Source organism: Monoraphidium neglectum (genome assembly GCF_000611645.1).
Source record: "Monoraphidium neglectum strain SAG 48.87 unplaced genomic scaffold scaffold00725, whole genome shotgun sequence".
Taxonomy (NCBI): Eukaryota; Viridiplantae; Chlorophyta; class Chlorophyceae; order Sphaeropleales; family Selenastraceae; genus Monoraphidium; species Monoraphidium neglectum.
Genome location: NW_014012903.1, coordinates 1 through 18,906, shown reverse-complemented (window position 1 = coordinate 18,906; position 18,906 = coordinate 1). Strand labels below are relative to the sequence as shown.

The following is an 18,906-nucleotide window of genomic DNA, read 5'->3' as shown; positions in this document are numbered from 1 at the left end:
GCTGCGCCGCCGTTAGCTGCATCTGCTGCGCCCGCGCCTGCAGGCGCTGCAGCAGGCTGGACTCCAGGGCCTGGCGAAGTAACAAAATATAAGTAAGGAGGGGGTGGCGGCCAGTCAGTATCTGGTTTGCTGGACTGGGTCCATTAAGGTAGGCGTGGCAGTTGCTATTATTTTACAGGCGGACCGCGAGGCCGGCGGTGCTGTCTGTGTTCAATCAGGGGCGCCGGTGCGAAGTGACATGCGAGCCGTCGTCCCCAAGACACATCTGCTTCACAGCACCTGCAGCCGCCCGCGGATGGCCGTCGCAACGCTCTCGAGATTTCCCACCGCCGCAGCCCGCGTCTGCAGCGCCTCCGGTATCCTCCCCCCAGCCGCCGCCGCGCCGGCGCCGGCCCCAGCCCCGCGCCGCTGCGCCCGCGGCCGCCGCCGCGCGCGGCTGAGGGCGGTTGCGGCAGCGTGATGCTGGTCGGGGCGGGCCCCAGCATCTGGGTCGACCAGGGGGTGAGACAGCGCATGGCGCAGCCGCTTGGCGGCCGAGGCGGCGCCGGCGCCAGGAAAAACGGCGGCGATGCCGCCGCTGCCGCGTCTATGCGCGAGCAGGTTGATGTCCAGCCCCAGGGCGGCCGCGAGGCGCTCAGTTGGGTCCTCCAGCAGTGCCGCCGCCGGCGCCCCTGACGGCCCCTCGCGCCCGCCGTCGGGCGGCGGGCGCGGCTGCGGGCCGCCGCCGCCGTCGGATGCGCCGTCAGAGGGCAGCTCTCCAGTGATGCCGACAGCTGCAAAAGAGTGAGCAGGCATGCGGATACATGAGGCGAGCCAATTGCTTGCAAGCAGGATGCAGTCGGGGTCAAGAAGGGGTGAGTGCTGACGCGGGGCCGCGGCAAAGCCTCGGATGTGGGCAAAAGCGCGCGTGCTTATGCGTGGCGGCTTGGTACCGTATATGGTGTGCAAACCGCCGGCAATCAAACCGAGCTAGCGCTGAGGCCCTCAATTTCCTGTTGGCAGGCGCAGCTGCATGCGTGCACTAGCGAGCGTGCGCGTGCACACACACACACACACACACACACACACACACACACACACACACACACACACACACACACACACACACTGGCGGGCGCGCGCGCGCACACACACAACGCATCCGTGTGTGCATGCACCCGCGTGTGTGATTAGACCACGCCCACCTGTGAGGAATGTCGCATCCCTCAGGGGCCCCGCCAGACCACCACCCTCATCATCGCTGCTGCTGCTGCTGCCGCCGCTAGAACACGACTCATCACGTTCATGCTCCTGCTCGTCCTCCTCAACACACGACAGGCCAAAGTCGTCGATGCCCGCGTTGACCCGGTCAAACATGGCCGCCACGCGCTCGTGCGGCATCGCTGCCACTGTCGCCGCGCGCGCCGCCGCCAGCAGCGCGCGCCCCGCGGACGGCGGGTCGCGCACCGACACGATATCGGCGGTGGCGCCGCGCCGTGCCTCCCGCAGGCGCTGGCGGCGCTCGGCTCGTGCCTTTTTGGCGTCCGCATATGGCAGGGGCCCAAACGCGCAGGGATGCTGCGGCTTCAGCGCAGCCGCTACAGCCTCGCGGCCCTCCCCGCGGTTCAAGAGTGTCCTGGGGCTGTGCACCCCTGGCAGTGCCGCCCGCCGCCGCCGCGGCTGCTGCGGCTGCTGCTGCTGCTGCTGCTGCTGTAGCGGCTGCTGCTGATGTTGTGTTCTCCTGTGCGCCAGCAGCTCCAACTGCTGCAGCAGCGCTGGCAGGCGCGTCCCGAGGGATTGGCCTGTCAGGGCAAGGTCGGTTGCCGACACTGTCTGCAGGTGTATTTGCTGCTGCTGTTGCTGCTGCTGCTGCTGCTGATGCTGCTGCTGCTGCTGCTGCTGGGCTGTGGTGTGTGCTGCCACCCCGGGTCCTGCGCCCTCTGCTGGCAGGGCCTGGGCCGTCCCCACGATTTGAGCAGGCGCAGCATCCCCGTAGCCAGGGTGTGATGCGGTGCACCTTGTGGTGGCGGATGGGAGCGCGCCCGCCGCCACTGCCAACCCCTCGCACGACCCCCTCCGCAGGCGCCCCACTTTGATACACTCGGTCGCGCTGCTGGTGCTGCGTTCTGTGGAGGCGCCGGTGCCATGCGAGAGGCAGGTCAGACGGGAAGCCCTGGGGCTTGCGGGGCGGCTCGGGCGGCATAGCGGCGGCAGCCTGCTGCAGCCGCTGCTGGCGCCATTTGGTACAGCACCTGGTGGCGGTGCTTTCCGCTTGTCTGGAGGCGCTTTGCTGGTAATCGGAGACCTGCCAAATTTGGTGTATGATGTGTGCAGGGATTCAAGATGATAATGCGATTGGTGCGGTACAGCGTGGCTTGGTGGCACACCCACCAAAATCCATGCACCTCCACAGTACTCCCCCTGTGCGCATGTAAGGCTCCAGCTCCCCCACCTCTCTGAGAACGGCGCGATGCGCACAGGTTCCCGCTCGGCGGGCCCAGCCTGCCGCGGCATTGACCGCACGCCTTGATGCGCAAGCGCGACGGTCAACGGGACAAGGAGACGTTCCTCAGATATTGCGACCGGCGGTGCTTTGTGTACGTGATGTATCGTGCGGATCAACAGCTACATAGTCTTCGGCATGGTTTCGGCTTGTTCTCAGCGTACGAAATCAGTGCAGCAGGCGGGATTGCACGCATGCACGGCCTATATTATATTGCAAATTTTTCCAATGGTTGGGCATGGTCATATCTGGCAACGTCATCATATACACGCGTTAGAAAGCTAAGCTGCGTTTTCAAGCCTTCAATCCGGCATTCTGCGTCTCGCTCGTCACGATCCTGCAGGGAAGCCCTCCATAAAGCGTCGCGTATGATAACAACAAGCTGCCGTGGTTGCAGCAGGGTTGTCACTTGGCGCACACCGTCTGCTGCAGCTGGGGCGACGCGCCGGCCTTCGCAGGGCAGCAAGCGTGGCCGACGCCCCCTCAAATGGAGGGCCCAGACGCCATGGACGCCGAGTTCAACTGCATGGGCTGCGGCCCAGCGTGAGTTGCGATCCTTCGCTGATGGCGTTGGCTCGCATGCTGCACCCGACCATGCATGGCGCCCTCTCCCTGCCAAACGTGCGGCTCGCCGACGGCGCATGGTATCCCCTTGATTCAAACACAAACCGCCGCACCCACGCAGATCTTTGCACGACTTATCAGAGCTGGACTGCGCCTGCACGCTGTGCACGGCCTGCGCGCGCCGGGCCGTCGCGCCGCAGATCAAGCCGCGCAAGCCCGCGCCGGCCGGCGCCGCCGCGGCCGCGGCCGCGGCGTTTGCAGTAGGGGATGAAGTGCTGTACCTGAGGACCGGCCTGCTGCAGCGCGCCACTGTGCGGCAGATCGACCGCAGCGTGCACCCTCCGCAGGTGGGCGCGGCAGGGGCCGGCCCCTGCCTCGCATGCCGCGCTATCCGCCCTGCATGCTTAGACATGCATTGGGGGGGAGGGGGGGGCGGCATGCGTCAGCGGCCGTCGACCCCTCTATGGCCTTAGTCGCGCTGCTGTGGAAGCTAAGGGCGTGTCCCCTCCCTAGACTGTCGAATGTGGCCTGTCCTGACGCAGCATGCAACGCCGATGCGGCTGCCTTCTGGGCCGATCCCATCCCACCATACAGTATGGGATCGAATTGGCCAAGGAAGACGGCGCGGCCGCCGACAGCGGCGGTGAGCCAGGGTCCCCATGTCAGGACCGCTCGCAGCAGGGAGGGCTACGGCGCCCTGGCGTGCGCCTGCTCCTTTGCTGCGCCCCCTGCTGCAGTTCGCGCGGCGCATTCAACCCAAGAGTGCCTCTCACGCGCGGGCCCAGCAGAATTCGATGAGAAACATCCAAACCAGTGACAAAAAGCGCTGACAGCACCCCGCCTGCTGCAATCCTGCCTTCCTCAGGCTGCCTGCGCTTTACAGAGGGCCCACGCCTCCGGCCCGCCGGCGCCGCGCCCGCGGACGCTTGGCCGGACGTGACCTGTCCTTGGTGCTGCGGCGGCGTCGGGCGCGCCGCGCAGCGGCGGTTGTGCCCGGCGGCGTGCGCCGAGTTGGAGGAGCGGCTCACCCAAGCGTGGCTCGAGGCGCACGGCGCCGTCAGGTGCGGCCGTGCTGACGAGGACTGGGTGTATGGAGGGGATGCATCCTGGGTGGTTGCGAGCTGCAAGATCCGCTGCTGCGCAGCAACTGCCTGTTTGTTTAGCAATTGTATCCACTTGTTTCCTTGTGGATCCGGGACACAAATGTCTTGATCTGCTGCCCAGCAGCTGGCCTGCAGCTTGTCTGCGGCGGCTGGCGTTGCAACCATCATGTTTCCCCCCATGTTGTGTTTTGCAGGTGCCCCTGCTGCGGCGCGCTGATCGAACGGGTCGCAGCGCCGCCGCAAGCGCAGCAGCAGCGGCAGCAGCAGCAGCAGCAGCAGCAGCAGCAGCAGCAGCAGCAGCAGCGGCAGCAGCAGCAGCAGCAGCGTGGGCAGCTGCAGGAGCGGGAGCCGCACCGCTTCCGCTGCGCCCTCTGCCGCTCCACGTTTTGCGACGCGTGCCGCGCGTCCCCGTACCATTCCAACTTGACATGTGAACAGCACGCCGCCCCGCGCTGCATCTACTGCGCCGCGCCAATCCTGGACGCACAAGGGCCCGCGGAGCAGCGGGGTGCAGGAGGGGGCGGCGCGCAGGGGGTGGAGGAGGGGCCCCAACGTGAGGGCGGCGCGACGGGGCCGGCGGCGGCGGCGAGCGTGCAGCAGCTGCGCACGCGGATAGCGGCGATGGGGGCGGACGCGAGCTGGTGCCTTGAGAGAGCAGAGTTGCTCTTTGTGCACAGCCGTGCGGCGCAGGTGGGGGATAGCTGGGCGCCGCATGGTCTCGTGTGTGTGTGGCGGGGGGGAGCTTTCCTTTTGTGTGGGCGGTCATCCGACACGGCGGCTCTGCATCGCGCAAGGCGAGGGCCGCGGGCCGCGGGGCGGGCCTCCGCCCCAGAATTGGATGGCTTGCCTGAGTCCTGCTGTGCAGTGGCCGCTTTCTGTCGTCGATCGGCGCACGGCAACCATCTGTTGTGCCGCCTATGGCCACGCCCATGCCCACGCTTGCGCTGACGCTCGCGCACGCACACCGTGCAGGTCTGCGGCGCCGCCGAGTGCCGCTCCAAGCTGCGGCGCGCCTGCACCAAGCGCCTGCCCTGCGGCCACGCCTGCGGCGGCCTGCGGGGCGAGGCACCCTGCCTGCCCTGCGTCAGGGGGGACTGCCTGCTGACTCACCAACTGCCTCCCCGCGGCGGCGCCGCGTGCGCGGCTGCCGGGGCGGGCGCGTGCTTGATCTGCCTGGAGCAGCTTGACTCCGCGCCCTGCCTGCGGCTGCGCTGCGGCGCGGCGCACGTCGTGCACGCGGGCTGCGCGCGGGCGCGGCTCGAGGCGGGGGCGCCGTCGGCGGAGCTGAGCTTCGGGTTCCTATTCTGCCCGGCGTGCGGGCCGCAGGGCGGCGAGGCGCGGGCCTTCCAGGTGCGGGGTCCGCCCGTCACATCACCCTGGCGCCTGCCCTGCCGGCTGGCGCCACACTCTACCTGCCTGCCTGCTGCTGCGTGGTTGCTCCCGTTACTTTTGCTGCGCCATGCCCTGCCCGCGGCCAGCAGCAAGGGGCGATATGGTTGGAGAGACCCCTCCCGCTTCCTTGTGGGGGTGACGTCCCGGGTGTTGCGCTGTGGTAGCCGGGAAGACAGCGCGTGTGGCAAGGCCGGCAATCAGTGATTGGCCCGTCTCACATCGCCTGCCGCGTCAGGTGCGTGCCGGGGGGTGCGGGTGGCGCTCGTGTCACCCGGCGGCCGCCCATGTCACCCGGCCGCCGAAACTCGCGTCACCCGCCGCAGGTGATGACGGCGCCGCCCCACCTGGACCACCCGTTCCTGGAGTCAGCCCTGGAGCCGCACTTGCAGATGAGGTGTGTGTGTGTGTGTGTGTGTGTGTGCGTGCGTGCGTGCACGCGCACGAGTGCGTGTGTGCGCGTGTGCGCGAGCGTGCATGCGAGTGCGTCTGTGTGTTTGCGTGCGTAAGTGTGCGTGTGTTTTGCGGAGAGAGGGACGGCTTTCTCCTTCTTTTATGTTGCTTTATGCTTTCCTATGACTGTCTTCTGCACTCTTGTGTTGCTTGGTGTGCGTCTGCTGGGGCCGCCTGCATGCTTCGCAGGGCGCCAAAGTAGCGGCTTGAATGCAGCAAGAGTAGATTTGGCAATTAGCGCGTCGTGATACAAGCCCCAAGGTCCCAGGTCGCCCCTTGCTTATAGGGCGCCCCTCGCCCCCTTCCCGCACGCCGTTCTTTTTCCCTGCCCATCCCCGCCAACCCCCTCCCTCCTCCTGCTGCCCAGGGCTGACGTGGCGGCGCTCGCCAAGCAGCGGCTCAAGGTGGAAGGCCTCACGCGCACCGCCCCCGAGCTGCAGGTCCGCCCGCGGCGGGGCGCCTGGCGCTGCTGCGCCGCCCCTTCTCGCAGCAACGGCTGTCTTTGTCTTTGAGCCGTTACGGCTACGCTTTCTGGCTGAAGGGCGCCGAGAGCCTCGGGCGGGCTTGCAGCCTGTGGTGACTGTCTGCACGCGGCACTCTGCACAATCACCCACGAACATTTGCGCTGCGGCGCATGAACATTTTGCTACGCCGCAAAGGCGTGGCGCATAATTGACATGCTTGCCCACCTTTTCGCAGGTCGGGGGCTCGTTTGACGGCCGGCCCGCGGACTTCGCCGCCGCCCGGTTTGTGTTCTTCTGCTGCAGCCGCTGCCGCCGGCCGTTCTTCGGCGGTGCACGCGCGTGCGGCGCGGCGGGCGGCGGGGGCCGCGGCGGCGGTGGGGGCGGGGGCGCGGCGCAGGCGGACGAGGAGCTTGTGTGTGGCAGCTGCTCGGCGGCTGCTGGCGGCGGCGAGTGCCGCAAGCACGGGCGGGACTACATAGAATGGAAGTGAGGAGTCACAGTGCAGCCGGCAACGCTTGTTTACATGCAGCAACAGGGCTGTTCGGCCAAAAGAGGCGACGATCTGTTTTCCCCTCTGTGCCGGTGCCCTGACTCGGCCAGCGGTCCAGCGCACTCGTGCCCCCTTCGTGCCCTTGCCATCCCTCGTCGCCCGACCTCCGCCCCCGCCGCGCCCCGCACCAGGTGCCGCTTCTGCTGCGCAGTCGCCAGCTGGCACTGCTGGGGCAGCACGCGCATGGTGAGGATAAAGGGGGCACCGGCCACGAGCAACGCGTGCGCTTTGGCTGCCGCCTGCGCCCCCGCTTGCATCGGCCACGCCCCTCTCTTGCTGCACCTCTGTCCGCGCGCTGCCCCTTAGCAGCTCCGCCCACGCCGCCGCCGCCGCCCGCAGTGCGCGCGCTGCCACGACGAGCCCTCCGCGCGCGACGGGCACGTGTGCGGCCCCGGCAGCTGCAGCCTGCGGGTCCCGCACCCGAAGCCGGGCGCGGGAGAGTTCTGCCTCGGGTGCGGCCTTTGCCGCGCGGAGCAGGCGCGCTAGGCGGGCTTCGCTGCCGGCAGTGCGAGGCTGGGCTGGTCTGGACCGCATGAGTGCCTGCAGCGCTGAAAACACGTGCTGTGGAGCGGCGGGGTGCGACAGATGTGGTATGCCAGACTTCCCATCGGCTGTCCTGGCGCCGTGGCGGCCTCACGGCTGTGATTGTTGTCGTCATGTATAAAAAGGTTGGCGAGTCGTGCCCTGTTGGCACAAACAAGTTCTGGCTTGCAGCTGATGTTTTGGATATCCTGGCATCCATTCAGGGAATTCGAGCCATGTTTTGTTACAGGTGCAGCCTACTGAGGGGTCAAAATGCTGAAAAGCAGGTGACTGAGTCCTGTGGGGCAATCCACGTGACACCAAGCAGTTTTGTGGAACCGGTCGGCTTATTGTCGTTGCTGCTAGGTGGGTCAGTTCACATCCTGCTGTCGATTGTGGGTGGAGGGTGCTGCTTGTGTTGAGTGCGCAGAGGTACTTGGGGAGTGTGGGGCAAAGGCCTCATCAGTCGTATGTGCATCAGAACGTAAAAGGCCATGACAGACCAAAGCGATGACGTCAGGCAGGCAGGTAGACAGGGCGGCGCGAACATGAGAAAACGTGAATGATGGCGCGGAAGGAATGCGAAGAGGCGAAATGCCCGATGGTCAAGAATTTGGCTGCGGAACATTTCGAGCAGCACATGAAAGCAGGTCGGTGGCTTCTGGGCACGCACTGTTTGGCGTCCAGCGTGGTTGGAGGGGAGGGACGGTGAAGCCCGAGCCAGCGTGCGCCCCGGCGAGCGGGCGCGGGTGCGCGCCACTGCTGTGTAGGGCAGGGGCAAGTGCGCCTCACACGATCAGCAGCCAGTTGCGAAAAACGCGCCAGGGGCCTGCACTCCTGCCGCGCGCTGTCGGCTCAGATTCGTAAAATGGTTTCAAACCGCAGCCCCCTAATCCTCGTCATCTGTGAGCGGGTCGAAAAGGCGGCGCCGGCGGCCCCGGCTGCGACCCGAGCCGCCCCCCTCGCCGTGACCCGCATCCTCCGACACGGCGCCTGGTGGGTGCGCTGGCGCCTTGCCGTCAACCTGCGTTTGTCGCCGCGGCAGCCCGTGCTGCGGCAGCAGGACCGGGGGCAGCGTCGTGCCCCGCCGGGGCTTGCTCGGTGCTGCCGCCTCGCTGACGCGCCCGCGACGCCCGCGCTCCGCGGCGCCGGTCGCTGCGGGAGCCTTCGCGTGCCCCTTCTCGCCCTGCACCACTGCTGGCTGCTGCTGCTGCTGCTGCTGCTGCTGCTGCTGCTGCTGCTGCTGCTGCTTCTCCTGCTGCTGCTTTTTCTGCTGCTGCTCCTTCTGCAGCTGCTGCTTCTTCTCCTGCTGCTCCTTCTGCTGCTGCTTCTGCTGCTGCTGCTGCGTTTCCTGCTGCTGCTTTTTCTCCTGCTGCTCCTTCTGCTGCTGCTGCTTCGTCTCCTGCTGCTCCTTTTGCTGCTGCTGCTGCTGCTGCTGCTGCTGCTGCTGCTTTTGCTGCCGCCGCCCCGCCGACTCGAACCCCGGGCTCCCCACGTAGTCGCTTGGCCCCAGCTCCAGCTGCCCCGGATCCCCCAACTCGGGCCGACAGATCACCAGGACCCCCAGCGCGCCGCCGTCCGGCCCCTCCGCCACCACCCCTCCCGCTCCTCCTCCTCCCTCGCCGCCGCGGCCGCCTGCATCATCAACCACCGCGCTGCGCAGGCCGTAGTGCGCCGCCGCCTCAATTAGCTCCCGCGCCTCATTTCCAGACAGGAAGCCGGGCAGGACGACCGCCGCCACGTCGCGCGGCGGCTGCTTCGACCGGCCCATCCGCGCCAGCAGCTCGTTCCAGGCCGACTTGGTGGCGGACGAGAACAGCCGCAGCCCAAGCGCCGCCTCCGCGGCGGCGGCGGCCGCGAGGGCGTGCTTTGGCAGGCGCGGGCCGAAGAGCTCGGCCGCGGCCGCCTCGGCGACGCCGTCGCCCGGCGCCTCACCCCCGCCTTCCCCCGTGGCCGCGGCGTCGGCGCCGCCAGAGCTTGCAGCTGCAGGAGCGGCGTGGGTGATGACTGTGGTGATGCCGGCCGAGCCCAGTCGGAAGCCGGCGAGCAGCTGCAGGCTGCGCGCGGCCGCGCGCAGGGTGTCCAATTGTGAGGGCAGGTAGGGCCCGGAGAGGCACAGCGCCGCAACGCCGCTGCGGGCTGCGGGGGAGGGCCGATTTCCGCGTACGGGGCGGGAGGCGCGTGCGAGGGGCGCTCAGGGGGGGGAGAGGCGGCCCGGGCGCGCCGTGCAGGGGCGAGCAGGGCGAGGACAGGCGCGGTGCAAGGGGGACGGGGCCGGGCAGGCCGCAGGGGCGGGCGTGGGTTGTGGGAAACGTGGAGCTCAGTTGGTTCGAAGCGATGGGTCCCCGCAATACGCCAGCCACCTCCCTGACCCTCAGAAAGTGACGCCCTTTGCTCAACACCAAGCGGCCCCTCCCTTTCGCCCTGCCTTGACGCAGGGGCGGCAGCGTCCGGGCCTTTATTGCGCACCTGCGTCCTTGCTTGTCAGCTCCTGCTGCATCCAGAGGTTGAGTGCCGACCTCGTCAGGCGAGGGGCCGCCAGCAGAGGCTCATAAGCGTGCAGGCGCCGCGCCTCCAGCGCCGGTCCGCGCCCGCCGACGGCGGCGGCGGCGGCGGCGGCGGGCGCCGCGAGGGCCCACGCGCGGACGTGGGCCGCGGCGGCGCGCTGGCTGGGGGAGAGGCCCAGGGCGGCGGCGACCTCCAGGAACGCGGTCGTGGGTGTCACTGAAGGCGGCGGCGGCGGCGGCGGCTGGGGAGGTGGCTGCGACGGCGCCGCCGCCGGCGCAGCTGCCTCCGCCGCCGCCGCTTCGGGCTGCTTGCGTGGGCGGCCGCGGCGCTTGGGCGGTCGCGGCGCCGGCGGGGGCGCGTCGGCAGCCGCGGCTCCGTCTTGTTGCGCGCTGGCGTGGTCATGCAAGACGCTGGCATTGGCACAGATCATAAAGGCACGCGTGGCTGGCGAGCGCATGGCTGGCATGCGTAAACCTGGCTTGCGCACATGCTGCGACACCAGCGACACCAGCTGCACCGACGCAGCCAAGTCCGCGGCGGCTTGGGCGCCAGAGCTAGCGGCGGAGCCGATCAACCTGGACGACATCAGCATTTTGGCTGCGACAAGGGGATGCCTATCTGAGCGCGTTCATTGCGATCTGGCTGCGCGGTAAGCGTGGTGGTTTCTGGTTTGTGTCATCAATCGTGTATGATAACGGGTAAGGCGTATGATGCTAGACACCACAGGGAGGCCTGTGTTGCAGCTGTATGCTGACCATGAGGGTGGCGTGCTCTGCTGGCATCCCTAGGGCAACGGCAGCAAAGCAGACTCAGCACGAGCAAAGCAGCCATGCAGGCCGGCCACCCCGCCATGGACGGCCGCAAGACACACAACAACCCCAACGGCTCCTGATCAGCAGCACTCGTAGAATCCCTGCGGCTCACAAGAACCTGTCCTTGTTCAAGGAGCGCTGGAGATTCTGGGTGCTTTGGAGTTGCGACATGGCAAGGGCGGCGCCTGCACGGGGTAGCTGGCAGCGACTGCAGCACTTCCACAATGGGCAAGGTGGGTGAGCGGTTCGCCAATGACAGGGAGCTGACAGCGCTGCCTGCGACCGGCGCAGCACAGGGGCAGCCTGGGCAGCCCGCAGCACTCCTATCAATGTCCCTCGAATCAGCCGGGCTCCTGCGACCCAGCTGGATTGCTCACGAGTCATTGTCGATGGACTGGACGCATAATATTAAAATTGTAAGGCAGTGCTGCTCACGTACACCCGCTTCCTCCCCGTTCCGAACATGCGTTTGCAGGGAATCGTGCGCAAAGGGCGGGGTCAAACTACCCCCGTGCACCCGGCGGCCTCTGGTCAAACGGCCCCCTGCGAGCGGCACTTCAGGTCAAAGCAATCAGCGATGCCCGTCCAAGCGCCGCTGGTGAAGGTGGTGCTGTACATGAACCACGCAGTATACAGCCATGTAGACCCACAGGAGGCAAGAATTCTGCTTGCCAAAACACAGAACTGCATTCTTGCAAGGGGACCTGAAGTTGAATTATGAGGTGCGAACAAGCCCCCCCATTTTTGGCCTCCAGAGCACAACACGTGCAGGTGCATTTGTGCACGGAAGCAGCTGGGATTGTTGCCTCTCACCGTCCTGGAGGCGTACGTAAACTGCTCCCTGTTTCACCCTGACCTTGACAACAATACCCACCGGCCTGCACACTGCGCTGAGGTCACTTGTGGTCTGCAGGAACGCACACTCAGGACAAGACGGGCGGCCAACTGAGGGCTTGAGTTGCATTATGCAAGGCGGGCGCGGGCGCCATCGTTTGGCCCGCTGGGCGAGCTTCGCTGCCGCGCCTGCCCCGCAAGCTGCTGCCTGTCAGGATATTCGCAGCGGTGCCCGGCACGCGTTGCCCATTCTTTCATCAGGGGCTTAGCGCGCCCATGGGTCCTGATAGGCTGTTCACGAATTTGTCTCGTTGGCGGGACATGCGAACCTCCATTCTGAGCATCAACCCGGCTCGGGACGTCCCACAGCGTCACCAGAACGTCACACTGCTGAACTGCAGCAAGCAGCATGTCCCTCTCTAGGCCATCCGGGTTTGCCCTGCAATACCGGCGCATTGAACCTAAAACATCAGAAAGTACACGTATAAAGCTTCGTGCCGGACACCCGATTCCGCGGTCGCTGTCAGCACGACACGCCGATCTAAATGAGCGCAGGAGCGTGCCGCAACGGAAGATAATTGCACAAATTACAAGTCACCGTGAGTTCGGAGCCTTTCCTGTTGAACGCCTCGCCTCTGCGGTGAACACAGCAATAACTCGGGTGACAGGTGCTTGGAATGCAGGGGAAGCCTACACAAGTGTCACAGATGCCATTCATAGCCGTGGCTCCGTGCAAGCTCGGGCTGCACTCGACAGCCTCGCTGGTGTGCGGTTGCTGCTGCGTGTACAGTGTGCCGCGCCACCGTGCGCCAGCCCGATTGCAGACTCACACACCAACGCCGTCTCCCCCCGCGCGCCACAAACGTACCAGCACCGCTTGCTAGGCGGTGGCGCTGCCCCCGACGGCGCCCTCCGCAGACCCGGACGCACACAATTGGCAAAAACCGCTGGTCGCCCACCTCCCCTTGACTCGCGCACGGCGGTCGGCGGCGCGACCCATGCGGCGCGCGGCGCCGCGCTGGGGCCCGTTGCTGGTGGCGCTTGCGCTCGCACTCGTGGGGGCCGCGGCGCCGGCGCTTGCGGACGCGCCGTTTGGGGTGAGAGTGCGCTGCACAGGGCGCTCGACTGGGTGCACTCGGCTGTGTTTGCCTAGAGCGGCGGCGCGCAGCGGCAGGCGGCGCCGGCAGGCAGTTTCGAATGTGAAGGTCTGCTTCCGCAGGAGGCAGCAGCGGCACGTGCCAAGCACGCGTGGCGGCGCTGCCGGCCCACCGCCCGAACGCACCCGCTGTCGCGTGCAATGCCCTGCGCCGCGCCGCGCGCAGGTGCGCCTGTCCCTAGCCGCAGAGCCGGCGCTGTTTGGGGCCGTCATCTGGAACAAGCGGGATGGAGGAACAGTCACAGGCGTCATGCGGGTGTGCCGCCGCGCCGTCCGCCGCCCCCGCCCCCGCGTCGGCGCCCCGTCCGTTGCATTGCATTCCGTCCGGCGTGCGCAGCGCGCGCGGCAGCATGCGTTTGCTGCATGCCTGACGCGACGGCGCGCACGCACGGGCCGCGGCGCCGCGCGTCTGCGTGCGTTTTTGGCCGTAATTGGCCGCCTGGCGCCCATTGTGACTGGCATGCGCGTGTGCTCGCAGGAGGCGGAGCCCGGCGGCTGCGGGTCGTTCAAGCCGGGGCCCAAGGGCCTCAAATGGATCGCCCTAGTCCGCTTCAACGACCCGCCCTGCGAGCCGCAGCTGCAGGTGCGCCCGCCGCACCGCCGCCGGCCCCGGGGACGGCCCATCGCCCCGCCCCCGAGCCGCGCCTCACTGCCGGCTCCCCCGGCCCGCTCCGCGGCGTGCGGGGTGGGCGCCTGGAGTTTGACCGGTTGACCGGCAGGCAGCCACGCCTTGTGGCCGGCCGACGGCGGATGGTGGCGCCGTGCGGCACGATTGGATCTGCATGGGGCCCGTCTGCTTGACTTTGACCCTTGCCCGCCAAAACCACGGCCTTCCCCAGGCGCTCGACGCCCAAAGGGCCGGCGCCGCCGCGGTGATCGCCTATGGCAGCAACAGGCTGGCTCAGGATGTGATCATCCGCCTGGAGCTGCGAGAACAATTAGAAAACCCCAAGATTCCGGTGGTCAACATCAGCTATAAAAGCGGCCTGCAGCTGCTGCGCGCGCTCGCGTCCCTCGGGCCGCGGGAGGCGGCGCGGACGGAGGCGCTTGTGGCGGGGACGTACGTCACCGTGCGCGTGCCATTCATGGGCGTCGCGCCGCGGCTGGTGCGCGCCGCTGCGCGCGGGGCGGGCCTCGAGGGGCAGCCTCTCCGTGGTCAAACCTATAGTTTGACCGGTTGCACCCCGTTGCCGAGGGCTCCACGCCGGCGTCGTTGCCAATGTTTGATGCGGGATTGTGCAGCCAGAGTCTTTGGTTGATTGCACGCGTCCCTGCCTCAACGCCGGCCATCGCCACAGTCCCCACCTACACCCAATTTTTCCATGTATATGCGTCGCAGGCGCCGCACAGGAAGACGGTTGTGCTCTCCGGCAGCAACGAGGAGATCGTATCGGCTCTCCGCGCCGCCGTCGCCAGCCTGCGCCCCGGCGATGCGCTCCAGTTCGCGCCCGACGGTGGCGTGCTGACCGTGCCGTCCTCCGCGTCCCCCATCGTGATCGACGTTCCTGTCACAATCTCCGGCGCCCCGCCGGCCGCGCCCGCCGCAGTCGGGCAGGGCAGCCCGCGGGGGGCGCCGAAGGGGGCTGCCGTTATCGCGTGCGGCGACGAAGTGGACAACCTGATGATGATCAGGCGAGCGCCGGGGCGGCGGCGCAGGCGCTGCCTGCTTCCTCTCGCCGCGCGCGCGGCGGCCGGGGCGCCTGCGGCCTGCCTGGCGGGCTCTCTGTGGCGCAGCGCAGCCGATGGTCGTTGCTCCACGTCTGTAAACCCACATCCGCACACGCCACAGCAACGCGCTCCACCCGCATCTCATCCCCCTCATCGACCCCAGGACGCCCGGCGTTATAATCCAAGATATTACGTTTACCCAGTGCCACGGCTACCCCGTCGCCGCCGAGCGCGCCGGCAGCAACGCCCCGTCCGCGCGGGGCGCGGCCGGCGCCGCGGCCGGCGCCAACGCCGGCGGCGGCTCGAACGACGCGCCCGCCTACCCGCGGGACAACCCGGTGCAGCTGCGGCGCGTCACGTTTGTCGACACAGACGCGTCGGTTCTGGTGGCCGAGGGGTCGTCGGTCGCCCTCTTCAACTGCCGGCTGGAGCGGGCGACTATGTTTTCCAATGGGGACCCGACGATCTCGGCTGTGTTCTGCCAGGCGGGGACGAGCCTGTTCCTGGCGGACACCGACTTTGTAGGTGAGGGCGCTGCCAGCGTTGCCGTTGTGCCGCCGGCGTGAGCGAGGCGAGTTTTGTGGCCGCGCACGTGCGCGTGTGTATGTGTGTGGGCATAAATGCGCGAGTTTGTGTGTGTGTGGAAGAGTTTGTGTGTTTCTGTGTTTGCGCATGTGTGATGTGTGTGTGTGTGTGTGTGAGTGATTGTGTGTGAGTGTGCGTGCATGCTTGTGTGCGTTTGTGCACGCGCACATGTGTGTTTATGCGTGCATGTCCATGTTTGGCGCAAAAGTGCTTGACGTGTGTGCGTGCGTGGTGCCCGCGTGTCAGCCGCTGTGCTGGTCAGGGGCGGGCAGCCGCGGCCCTCACAGCCCACTGAATGCGCGAGGCGTTGGTTGGATGTTGGTTCTGGGATTAAAGTGACGGGTCAAAATAGGGGCCAGGGCGCTGACCCAAGGTTCCCATATCACTACAGTACCCACATGCACGCACACATGCACGCGCACGCGCGCAGGCAACCCCGGGGCCAGCATCTATTCAGATGCCCAGGAGCTGTCGGCAGTTCGCACGCGCTTCATCAACACGACGATGGGGCCCGTGGTCGCTGTCGGGTTCCGCCCCGCGACCGCGGCGTGGTTCTCATCCCTGAGCCTGCCGGCCCCCGCCGCGTTCCACTCCCACGCCACCTTCCGCGCGTGCGACTGGGTCGGCACCCGCGCCGGCGGCACGCTGCTGCTCCAAAACTCCGTAATGGCTGACGTGGCGGGCTGCTCCTTCGTCGACAACGCCGCGCAAGTGGGCGGCGGGATCATGGTCCAGGGCGGGTGGCTGCGCTCGGTTTCGAACACGACGTTCGAAAGCAACAGGGCCGCTTTTGGGGGCGCAGTATTTGTGGACGCGAGGAGCTGCACGGACTACCTGCGGTTCAGCGGGCCGCCGTGCGATATGGTGCTCGACGGGGTGCGCATGGTCAACAACACCGCGACCGCGGGTGAGCGGGCGGCGGGCGCGCGCAGAGCCCGAGCCCGCCCAAGTCAGCGCACGACGTGCAGCTTGCTCGCGCCAAGCGTGGCACCGGCTCGCGGCTAAATCTGCGCTTGGGGGCGCTGTGCGGGCCACCGCGGCCGGCCGGGGCTGCAGCCCCGACATTGCGCGTGGTGCCGCTGTGCCAGTCCTTTGCCTGCGACCTCGCAAGCAACCCAGCCCGCGGCGCCACGCTCTCAGTTGAGGTCCCGCCACCCACGCGCCGGATGGCGATTCTTGTGATTCGCAGACGGCGGCGGGGTGTACCTCTGGCGGGGCCCTGGCACCCGTTTCAACTTCACTAACAGCGAGCTCACGGGTAGGGTCCAGGGCGATGGGTTGGAGATTTTGGCCACCGTGCGCAATCGCTCGGCATCCAGCATCCACTCCAACGAGCCTGCATTGAGTCATTAGGAGTGCCCTGCGAAGGTGCATGCGCTGCGGTCGGCCGGTGCCTTGACAGCTGGGCTGCGGCCAGGAGGCGGCACTGTCACCAAGCGGTATGCGCATGTGATAGCACCACGCCGATCCGCGCTGCCGCGCCGCAGGCAACGTCGCCTTGGGACTGCCGGGGAAGGATGATCTGCCGTCCATTTGGTTCAAATGGATGCAGACGGACCGCCCCCTGTGCGCCGAGAGCCGCGCGTCGCAGCCGGTCGGGTACGGCGGCGCCGTCTTCGCGCACTTCGCACTCCAAGGCGGCGCCTTCCTTCGGGGCCTCCGCGCGGCACGCAACCGCGCCGCCCGCGGCGGCGGCGCGCTGTTTGCGTGCTCGCACGCGGCGGGGCCGGCGGGGTTTAGCAAGCTGGAGGTGACTAACTCGTCGCTTGATGGGAACTGGGCGGGCGGGCCCGCCGGGCCCGGCGGCGCGGCCGCGGCGGCGACGGAGGGCGGGGCGGTGCAGCTGATGGGAAGGTTCCTGGAAGCTGTCATCGACAGGGTGGGTGGCGCAGGGCGGGGCCGCAGGTCAGCGACTGGCCGGCGGTGCCACAGTGACAGACCGGGGTTTGCGTCTGAGAGACCTTGAGATTGACCAATGATTGCTCTCGCCGGGGGCGCAGCAGCCCATCTACTGGGTCGAAGCCTGTCAGATTGAGCCGTGTGCATATCAAGCTGATCAGAGTCTGATCTGACGCGCACCCCTCTCTCTGACTTCCTCGGTGGCGGAACGCACAACGCCGCCCGGCAGTCGACGTTCACGCGCAACAGCGCCGGCCGCGGCGGCGCGGTCAGCTGGGCCGTCGACCGCGGCGCCCTCGGGGTGTCCACGGCAGCTGCCCTGAAGCTTCTCACAGGGCCGTCCCGGAGGGGCGCCAACGGCACGGCCATTGACGGCAACGCTACGAGCGCTTCAGACGGGTGGCCGACGGCCGGTTGGGGCCGGGTGTTCGCCCGCCGCGCCGCGCTCGCGGCCGCATCGCCCGTGGCGGCTGCCAGCCGCTTCGAGCGAAACAGCGCAGCGTCCGGCGACGGCGGCGCGCTTGCGCTGTCGGGCAGCGGCTCGGCGTTCCTGCTCGTCGGCGCGCGCCTGGCGGGCAACTCAGCCGCGGCCGGCGGCGGCGCCGCGAGCTGCTTCTCCGCCGGCGGCGCCCTGCTGGTTGCGGGCGGATCCGTGGCCAATAACACCGCCGGCGCGGCCGCCGGCGGCGGCGTGCTGGCCGGCGGCGCGGGGCTGAACGCGACGGCGGCGGGCGCGAGTTTTGAGGGCAACCGCGTCGGCGGCGCCGGGTCCGCAGGCGGCGGGCTCTGCTGCCATGCGTGCGGCGACGTGAGATTGGAAAACAGCACGTTCGAATCCAACGCCGCCCGCGCCTATGGCGGCGGTGCTGCAATCCTGCGCGCCACCGGCCGCGTCTGGGTCGACGGCTGCGCCTTCCGCCGCAACGCCGCGCTGCCCTCGGGCGCGCTGCTGGCCCCAGGTCCAAAGCCAGGGCAGCGCGCGGCCCCGCGCCGCGCGCGCGCGCGGTCGCTGCTGCAGCCAGCGGCGCCCCTCGCCCCCGCCTCCCCTGTGTCAAGCGACCTGCCCATCTTGCCGATGCGGGTTGGCAACGGCGGCGGCGCGGCGGCGCCGGTCGACCCGGCGTCACTAGTGACGTCGGCGGTGGCCATCGACCCGGCGAACGTCACTAGTGACGACCTGCAGTACCCGGGCGGCGGCGGGCTGTACGTTTCGGCGGATGGCACCGTGATGGTGCGGGGATCCACCTTCACCGACAACGCTGGCGCCAACGGCGGTGAGGGGCTGGATGGGAGCTGCATCTACACGGGGAGCGGTTTTGTGATCTTGAAGTTGATACTGTCGCTGAAACCCTGCGAAATCAGGATGCGGGCAGTCGTGAGAGTTCAAGAGACTGCTGCCCTGCCGCGTGTACTGCGTTCCCTCACCCCAGGCCTATTCCCGGCGCAAAAACCCTCAAACCTCCCGGCCCGGCAGGCGGCATCATCGTCCGCACAGACCTGTGCAACACAACCACCGCCGCCCGCGCCGGCCCCGCCGCCCCCGCCGCGTGCCTCATCCTCGCTAGTGGCAACACAATCACCCGCAACTCCGCCGAAGACGGCATCGGCGGCGGGCTGCTCGTAACAAACGCGACCCTCGCCTTGACCAGCTGCTCCGCCGCGCCGGCGCCCGTCCCTTCGACTTCCGCTGCTCTCGCCGGCCTCGTCGGCCTCAAAGCGTGCCTGGATAAGGCGCGGAACGGCACGGCGACATTCAAATCCCTAGGGCTGCCGTTTGAAAACGCCGCGCCAGACAACGACACCGACGACATCGGAAGCATCGTAGCCCGCCTCGCCATCGCCTGCGCGCGGCCTGTGGTGCTGCCGGGCGCCGCGCAGGCGGGCGGCGCGGGGGTCTGCGGCGCGGCCGCGCCGGGC

General features: G+C 68.1%; 4 protein-coding genes across 4 annotated transcripts; 2 read left to right on the top strand and 2 right to left on the bottom strand.

Moving 5' to 3' along the window:
* Positions 1-270: 270 nt before the first annotated feature.
* MNEG_5009 (hypothetical protein) lies at positions 271-1,380 on the bottom strand (the record flags this gene model as incomplete). Its single annotated transcript, XM_014046518.1, has 2 exons — positions 271-773; positions 1,185-1,380. 2 exons carry the CDS (start codon positions 1,378-1,380, stop codon positions 271-273), a joined length of 699 nt encoding a protein of 232 aa, XP_013901972.1.
* A 1,589-nt stretch (positions 1,381-2,969) lies between these two features.
* Positions 2,970-6,945, top strand: MNEG_5008 (E3 ubiquitin-protein ligase MYCBP2; the record flags this gene model as incomplete). Its single annotated transcript, XM_014046517.1, has 9 exons — positions 2,970-3,025; positions 3,168-3,393; positions 3,641-3,689; positions 3,912-4,107; positions 4,344-4,839; positions 5,122-5,499; positions 5,865-5,935; positions 6,359-6,431; positions 6,691-6,945. The coding sequence occupies 9 exons, from the start codon at positions 2,970-2,972 to the stop codon at positions 6,943-6,945; spliced, it is 1,800 nt and encodes a 599-aa protein (XP_013901971.1).
* A 1,471-nt stretch (positions 6,946-8,416) lies between these two features.
* Positions 8,417-10,627, bottom strand: MNEG_5007 (hypothetical protein; the record flags this gene model as incomplete). Its single annotated transcript, XM_014046516.1, has 2 exons — positions 8,417-9,666; positions 9,997-10,627. 2 exons carry the CDS (start codon positions 10,625-10,627, stop codon positions 8,417-8,419), a joined length of 1,881 nt encoding a protein of 626 aa, XP_013901970.1.
* A 2,670-nt stretch (positions 10,628-13,297) lies between these two features.
* MNEG_5006 (hypothetical protein) lies at positions 13,298-18,368 on the top strand (the record flags this gene model as incomplete). The annotated part of the gene is made up of 9 exons (XM_014046515.1): positions 13,298-13,420; positions 13,677-13,943; positions 14,177-14,319; positions 14,669-15,030; positions 15,521-15,997; positions 16,280-16,348; positions 16,578-16,995; positions 17,239-18,263; positions 18,352-18,368. The coding sequence occupies 9 exons, from the start codon at positions 13,298-13,300 to the stop codon at positions 18,366-18,368; spliced, it is 2,901 nt and encodes a 966-aa protein (XP_013901969.1).
* Between the last annotated feature and the right edge of the window lie 538 nt (positions 18,369-18,906).